Genomic DNA, 8964 nt, shown 5'->3' with positions numbered 1-8964 from the left:
ATGTGTCTGAACTATATTTTCATGGGCAATATGTGGAGTGCCCAATATCAGCCTTTTAACTGAGTCCAGCAGTTCACTAGTTAACACCTTAGGGTCACTCACTCCATCTGCATTAGTACAGTGTGTATAATCTACCTGTCAGAGATCCATCAGTCTAAGGGGCAGACACATAAGTGTTCTTTTTTTCCTCTCAACGTGTTTTTTCCCAGATACTTTGTTTTTTTGTAAGATCACTGCCTCTCACACAATCCTTGCAATCTTTGGCTTCAAGGAAACCAGGAAAGTCAGCCTTCAAGGCATTGGTGACAGGGGAGCTTGACGTACCTCCTTCCTCTAAAGCTCTGTATAAAGAATCTCAAACCCTGCCTCGGCCAGCTAACATCCCTTCAGAGACAGACACCAGAGGAGTGAGGTCCTGGCCGTGCTCTGGGTGACTTGCTTCTGGACTTCTAGCTGGGGAAGGGAAGTACAGCAGGGAGCAAAAGAAGAGATTTGAAAAGTTTATACTGTGAGCTCTGCTTTGTGATCACAGTTCAGCACCTGCACTGATTTCCAACAAGGGATTCCTCCCTCCCTCCCTCTCTCTCGCTCTCTCTCTCTCTCTAGAAGCAGCCCAGGCTGTCTTTCATCCCATCCAGAGCCTGGCTGAAACTCTCATCAGAACCTCGGAAAGTTCTGCTCAGTTACAAAGTAATAGATACAAGTGTCAGAAGCTCTAATTCAGAGCTTTATGCTTTTTTTTTTTTTAACCAAAGATCACTGGAATTAAATTTACAGAGGAATCATCAGCCCCAGCCCTGCCAGTTATCCACCCCCTGATTTGTTCCAGGAATATCCCTTTTCTGTCATTAACATTGCGGCTCAGAGAGTCCCCTCATCACCTGGCTTTGGGACAATGGATCCCAGAATGTTTGTCAGCATGTTGCTTGTCCTGCATGGATTCCAGCACTGTACAGGTAAGACACTATGACAGCCAGGTGGCAGTGACAGCCAGGTCCTGTGGCTCTGCAGGTGTACTGACTATTATAGTGTGTAGTCTGTGGCTGTGATTGGCTACCTGTGTCACAGGTTGATGTGTTTCTTACCTAAATGATAAGAACGTGGGTAAACAAGCTGGATATAGATTTATGGTTGATTTTATTGTAAAATCAAGATCTAGTCCTTGTTTATGCTGTATGTAAATTCAATCTTGTTAATATTTGATATCTCACCTGGATTTACTTTAATACTGCCACCGTCCATGTATGACATTGATAACGTCACAGGTTATGAATCATGGCCAAGGCTGCAGACACAGCTTCTCTGTCACTACCATAGCCCGGACTGACTCTGCATCGTTCCCTTTTAAGTAAATAACTTCAGAACATTTATAAAGCTTTCAGCAAGTGATTTTCTTGAGAGAGAATAAATAAATATAACTCACACACCAGCAAGCAATACTTTAATGAGATACTCTGCACCAGATACAAAATAGTTCAGTGGTGGGTGAAAGGTAACAGTAAGGTTGGCAATGCATCATGGGGGTTCTACAATTACTGGGTGGGCTACCTGTGGCCCAACTGTGCCCTATTTGTTAATGAGTGTATGAGAAGGTAACGCACAGGGTGGGCCTGTATCAATAAAAAGGGGTTGTTTGGGCAGTTATAATGGTCAGTTATGGTTGGTTTTCCCCTGACTGGCAGTGCATAGAATGTTGTAACATTTGGACTGGTGGTGGTGTCATAACTGTATTTTATGAGTTCCAAAGAAGCGGAAATTGTTTTATGAAATGGCTAAAGCTGAGATAAAACAATGGGTGTGTGGGCATTTCTAGGAAACCTTTGGCTCATCAGATCTTGTAGACTACCTGTCTCATGCTGCACAGCCAGCCTACAGTCAGGATACCAAAATAGCTGTTATGAATAAAGGGTGAGTTTGACAATAATTAGTACATGCGATGTCAAAGATGGACACTCATGTTATTGTATAGAAGTTTATTTACTGAATAGATTGGGGTGAACTGTATAAAAAAAACTAAAAACATGGAATTTGCAAAATATAGCCCAAACTTTCAAGTTGGGAAGTAGATAAACAGAAGAATCCTTTCATGTTTTAAAATTCATAATTCAAGCCACAATCACAATTTCCTTTTTATTAAAATAACCATACAATATATTGTACAGACACGCACATATCACCTTGTATTTTTCTACTCCTGCATCACCCCCACATTGTTCCATCTTTATATTCTAAGTTTGTTAGGCAGGGCGCTCCTAACCTACTGACATATATGAGCTGTTCAAATGAAATGTTTGTTTTGTTTCTTACGGTACAGCACTGCGGAATATGTTGGCGCTATATAAATAATTGTATTAATTGTAATATATATATGTGCCACACATATTTTGGGGGGGTGTACCCATGAGCTGTATTAAATAAAGTGGACATTAGTTACTATTCAGTCATAAGCAACATTAATATTTGTCCCTCAAAGTCAGACTTTTTAAAGAAAATATCAATGATATGAAGTCAAGACACCTAGCGCTGGTATATAGAGGGATCACTGGTAAGCCCCCATTCATTGGTGGAGTAAAGTGAAGTCTACCTCATCCAATTCTGTTACACAACGCTCTCCTCAGTAAGAATTTATACTTGGTATTTATTTTGCAAAAGCACTGCAGTGATCTACACTATATCAGCAAGGTGTTACCAAATGCATGCACAAATGTTAAAAATAAAAAAAAAAACTTTATGACAATGACAGACTTATATAAAGATGTCAATTTTTATGGTCTTTATCTCCAACAAAATAATGAGAAATCACAACTAATGCAGCAGTGTAGTTATGGACTTCCATGAGCTTTGGGGGAAGAAGGGGGCTTGGAGGGTAAATACATCCTAATTTAGTTATTGCCCAATTAAACCCTTGTGCATGCATGACTATGGTGATATACCCACATAAAATGGCATCACCTACCTTATTCTATATCTATAGTGACTATTAGTGTGTTATACTCATATTAACTAGTATTAAGGTATAACCACAGCATCTAGTACTGTGCTGTGCCCACAGTATCTCACTTTGTATCACACACATATCACTCCCAACATCTATATCTGTGCTAGAACATAGACCCTACTAGTTTAAAGTACCAGCATCAGTTTTTATGTCAACAAACCTGCATCGGCTAGTGTTATGCTATAACCACATCATCTTGCTATTCCAATGCATATAAGCACTCAGATATTCCCGTAGCGCATAGTATATTACTACATATGCTTCACACCCTAATGAAAACTATGTAGCTCAGTGCCAGGGAGTTAAAAATAAAAAATGTTTTTAATAATATATAGACAAAGTCTGGTAGCTGCTGCAAAATATGCCCCGAGACACCTTTTGGCTGATTGAGTACTGTATGTCTAAGCTGTAATTCACAGCAGGGGATGAATCTCTATCATAGGCTTAAAAAGGCTGCAAAATATGTAGAGAACAGCACTGTTTACATTGAGATCAGCCTTCAACAGCATCATTTCATACATGTAAAAGTTTAATAACTTGGATTGAAGGATGGGTAACTTTCCTGGACCAAGTAAAGGCTGAAATTCAGGGACTGAAGTCTTCTAATATCATGAATACCTATCTAACTGGGCCATGCAGCTCTTAACGTGTGCCAGCAGATGGCGACATCATCTCCACAATTATCTTTTAGATTGCAAGAATGTTTTGTTCGTATAGTGATCATTGTGCCATATAATAAATAATAATAATAACAAAGTATTTAACCAGGAAAGGTACATTCAGATTACTCTGGTTTTCAAGTACGTCCTGGGGATGTTACTTTAGCCCAACATCCAGGGGTTGTTACTAAATAGGTCAGTTTTAGGGACAAGGTGCAATTTTTTTTTTTTTTTTTTAAATGACATGAGTTTTAATTTTGCAGTATTAACCTTCTCAAGCGTTTTGATATGCAATGTGCATTATACTATTATGATTTATTTGTAAGTCTACATCGTATTCTACAAACTTATTAAAACTTTTACAGGTCGGTAAAAGTTAGATAGACAGACAGACAGACAGATAAATAGGTTAAAAGGTATATACATTTTATTGATATGAAACTCACTAAGGGACTGACGTTAGTTTCCAGTTATAATAGTACGACTGAAATGTATCCACAGTCATAAACCACATACTTTTATGTACAAGGACGAAAACACTCAGAACAAAACACTGGCAAACCGTATAAATAAATAACTTTTTTAAATGCGGTATCATGCGATACTTTTTTTTTTTTTGGACTAAGAGTTGGAACTACGAGCTTCAGTTGATCCTTTTTATGAAGTTGAATGCTTTAGACATGATAAAGTGAGCAAAATCCTGAAATATTGAGAAAATGTTTGGAAATGGGAAGGTGTTCAACACTACAGAGCATAACTCATGCAAACCCAAAATTGTAACAGACACATGATATTAGAAAAGTAATTAAAATACATATACAGCATAGTATAATAATAAAAAGCATGGAAGGTCTAATAATTATTGTTCTGTATTTATATAGCACCCACCCACATAATCTGAAGCACTGTATAATAGAGGAAATCTAGACAATAAATAAACATATTCTGATGCAAAGTCTCTGATGCTCTTAATTTATCGAAGGAATTCAAGGAATTTAAACTTGATTTTGTTTTATAATTACTATTATTATTTACTGTTATATTTCACGTTTGCTGTCACACCTTGCTTAAATAAACATATAGAACTCTTTCGAAGTTAATGTTTGCAAAACAAATTCTAGGAACTCATCCCATTCACGATAGGACATCTATAAGTTTTCTGTCTTTTTGACCTAATGAAACATCTGTGCTAAACTGATTTAACTGGCACTTACTTATAAAACTTTACAACTCGCACCCTGACCCTATTAGGCCCTTAAGAGGGTCTAGCCTAATCGACCTTCGAAATACTTCTTATTTACACATGTGCCAATGAAAATAATATCTGCTTTAAAAGAAGTATTTAGAAGGTCGTCTAGGGTGGGTTCTTAGAAAGAGACGGAGAAGTTCTCAGTGGGAGTTGTAGGGTTGTATATGTAAAGGGTAAACTAAATTAGTTTAACAGGTCTTATAGACCTTCACCATAAAAATAATGTTTTTAGGTCATTTAGGGTGTGTTGTCCTAAAGTGAATAAAAGGTTAGATAATATAGTCTAGCAACAGGTGTTTAGCTGGGTCAAAAGGAAGATTAATAGAGATCTCCTAATGGGTCTGTTAAGTGAGGTTCTATAAAAATAAAATAATTTCAGTGCCGAAAAATTGGGCATTTGTGTACACACCCTCAGACATTGCAGAAGCTGGAAGCCCTGACAGTCACAATGCATTGGAGGACAGAGTCAATTGACCGTTCTCAGCCCATGACTGACATTCAGTGCAATGAAACTCTAGTCCCAGCAGCTGAGGGGTTAAACTCTGTATGTGCAGCGGTTCATAGCAAAATGATGCACATACAGACTCCAGGCACCATGACCACTTCATATCACCGAAGTGGTCATGGTGCTTGAAGTAATCCTTTAATAATGGAGAACTATGTCCCTGCCAGAAGCTCACTGGTGCCACTTCATGGAACATTTGGAATGTCCTGGTATCCCTGTCTTCAAATACTGGCCAGAGTCAACTACAGTAGTAGTTGACTTTGTCTACTGGAAATAGCAAGGGGTCTATAGTGGTTTTTTTTTTATGACTGTACCCAACTTGGGCTGTGTGAGTCAGTTATAAAATGTGACCTTGCAAACAACTTGCCCTTAGTAAATAGCCGACTTTAAAATGTGCATGTAGGACATCTTTTGCATGTGTCATCGTACAAGCTTATGCAACGTGACCTTAAGTAGATGGAACCCTGTGTTTTTTAAGCATGTAACTTTTTTAGTTTGTTGATTTTAGCTCCCCAAAACAAATATCCACAAGCAATATTCCCTAAGTGCAAATGCACAAATCTAACATATCTTGCATATAGTTACAAACAGCATGAATAAGACAGCTAACCATGTCTATTCTAGAGGAAGAATTAAAATGGAAATGGAATGGAAAGTAACTTTAAAAATTGTTCTAACTCATGGTTAATTGAGAAATTGAACACATATGATAGCAATTCATGAAGTCACAGAAGGCTATGATTTATGATCTTGCGTTTTCATTTATTCCTCACAGCATGCTGGGAGTTTGGTTAAGGTTATTTCTTTGGAGACTATAGATCAGTCTAAGATTCTAAACAGGTATGAGAAGGGCAGATCAGACACTAGCTCGGTCAAGCTTTTCTTATCTACTGTCAAATACACGTCTTATTTATTGCCTGGAAACATAAGTGGATAATGTTTTAACAGCCTAAACCATTTACAGACAAAATCCTAGATGCTTTAGAGTTACCACTATAAAATTAGGGATTTAAGTCTTCACTTGGTAGAAGAGTAATGTCAGAAATATAAATAAAAAATAGTGGTGATCATGCTGTGTGTTTGAATGTCTGCAATGTAACATAATGTAAGACATCGCTGAGCAATACTCTGCCCACCCGTATTGTTGACAATCTATTAAACTAGTCATACAAGAAGATTTCTATCTGTAGGATTTCACAAGCTTTTAAACATTCATGGAGTATTATTCATGAAACAGTGACAACTGAAAATATTGGGGGGGGGGGGGAATACAATTTTTTCTGTGCATATCCCACTCTGAGCACTGGTGGGTTTTTCTATGACTTTCGTTGTACAAAGGATGACTATCTTTGATTAGAGAAGAATTAAATAATTCTATTTGCAGGAAAAGGGTTCTGAAAGAAATGCGATACACCCTATGGTCACATATATTTATGGTTATTGCTAGGAGGTATCACATTACTTTAAGTTTATGCAAGGGAGATTGGGGAGCTCAATGGCACTTTATGTTTGGAAGAGGCAAGGCACAATTTAGGACCAATTCAACAGCTCTCTGTAGTGGTGATGGTGGAAGGAGCGCACTGGCCCCTCTCCATTGTAAATGCTCAAATAGTTATTGAATGGTTTTATTTTTTACCCGGCGTGCTCCGGGCACATCTAACTCATCCATTACTAATCTTGAAGAGTTGGAAGTTCCTAAGCAATAACTTCCATTAGCTCTCCTGAACTAAGCCCTGTAATGGCAGGGCATAACTCATTGGCTGAGAGCATCAGGTCAGTAAGCTGATGTGGTTGTAGTGCTTGAAGTGTTTGTTTAATGGCAGGGGGTGTGTGCTGTGTTCTGGGGGTGGGTACATTTAGCAGACAGTATGGACAAGCTGTGCATTACAGGTTGGTAGAAAACAGGACAATATAAGTAGAACAGTGTAGATATATGTTTGTAAAGAATTTTAGTGCAGGTGCAGTGATCGTCCAGCTATTGTCAATTCCTAAATCACAGCACCCTCAGCAAGTATGATACAGGGGTCACCCAAGCTAATGTAAAATACTAGACTCTCTCTTCAATACAAGGGAGGTTTTATACCACCCACCTAACACTTTCACTTATCTCAAGACTTGGGTGGGAAAATCTGCCTTAATGTACCTGGCAACACGAATGTAGAAAAAACAGACCTTGCTTAGAAACTAATTAGAGGAATCATACTTAATATCATAAATAATATAATTTAGGAAACAAGTGTCATAGTTGACAGTGCTTCAAAATAACTTTACACAACGATATGCTATGCAATTGGAAGTCATATCATCTTAGTGCGAGTATTTAATTAATTGTTTGTGGAGCAAATTAGACTGTGTTAGCGCAACTATAAATAAAATGATGGAGGTTTGAACTGATTAGTACCGTCCACACATTGGGATTTATGCACTAAGCACAGAATTGTAATGAATTGAAATCTACATAGCACAATCTTAAAGTAAAACGGCTGTGATATAGCAAAATGGAAGAGTGGATTGGATTTTACAATTTCAGATTTTGTCTACTGAAACCTGTTGTTATATTAGCTTCACGCAAACACAATTGCATTTTATTTAGGTTGTTCCCATGTATCGAGAGATCTGGCATTGCTTAAATCAAAAGTCCACCCAAGCCTGGTTTAGAGTCCAATGGTGACGATTGTCAGATTTTTAAGAAAAATAAATCATTAAATTGTGAAAATACTATATGTAAAAACTTGATAAAGTCTGATTATTACAGTTACTTATCTACACTGTCAGTTCTCTGGAAATTACATCACTGAATAAAATACAAAAAGCCTCTTGTAACTGGTGTTAACCTTTTACCACTATTGCTTTATCTTCTATTAAATCTGTATTATTGATTATGCAAGTGATATCACAATATTCAGATACAGACCTAATACGCAATGCGTTGGAAGAACTATTTTGTATCTCTGCATACTTTGTTCAACAGTGGAAAAGGGCAAAGCAAATAATGTTTGACAAGGAGTGACTTTTTTGTATTTAATTTTATTTTAAGGGACAAAGTATAGCCAAATACATCAACCTTGTATTAAAAGTCCTGGGAAGAAATGGTTTTATTGAACTCACATTTTTACGAGGCAGCTACAAATGAACCCTCTTTTTATTAGCATAGTAGGCTAAAGTCCTATCCTTATTTTTTTGTAAATTGAAAAGCTATTAAGACTTCATAAGGTTGATCAATTAGATATTGTCCTTTATTGACTAGTACATTTTGCCGAAACCGTTTGAAACCTGTAAGTTTTATCACCAATATCTCCCAAAGCAAAGCCCAACTGCTAGCATAGTTATTCACGTATTGCAATATTGTCTCGGAGCAGAGGACATGAGAGTATGTTTCCTGTTTTGCCCACTTACTGGTTTGTGCCAGCTTCACCTCTACTTTGGGAGGAAGTGCTGAGACAGTTCTCAGAACGCTCCTGATGGCTCTCGCATTTCCACGTAGCTTTTCATAGCCCTTTCCTGTGTTTCTGGTGAGTGTGGGAAAGATGCTGTAAAGGAAGTGAAGAGGGTG

At 37.6% G+C, this 8964-nt stretch overlaps 1 protein-coding gene across 1 annotated transcript in view; it reads left to right on the top strand.

The window, feature by feature from the left end:
• The first annotated feature begins 399 nt into the window (after positions 1 to 399).
• LOC134572839 (vascular endothelial growth factor receptor kdr-like) overlaps positions 400 to 8964 on the top strand; it is a 162343-nt gene continuing 153778 nt past the window's right edge. Inside the window, exon 1 of the mRNA XM_063432080.1 lies at positions 400 to 956. Coding sequence (XP_063288150.1) covers positions 896 to 956 — 61 coding nt within the window. The 5' untranslated portion in view covers positions 400 to 895. The remainder of the gene's footprint in view (positions 957 to 8964) is intronic.

The sequence above is a fragment of the Pelobates fuscus genome, chromosome 9 (genome assembly GCF_036172605.1).
Source record: "Pelobates fuscus isolate aPelFus1 chromosome 9, aPelFus1.pri, whole genome shotgun sequence".
Classification (NCBI taxonomy): Eukaryota; Metazoa; Chordata; class Amphibia; order Anura; family Pelobatidae; genus Pelobates; species Pelobates fuscus.
Note: the sequence above shows the minus strand (reverse complement) of the source record. Positions and strands in the feature narration are given on the sequence as shown.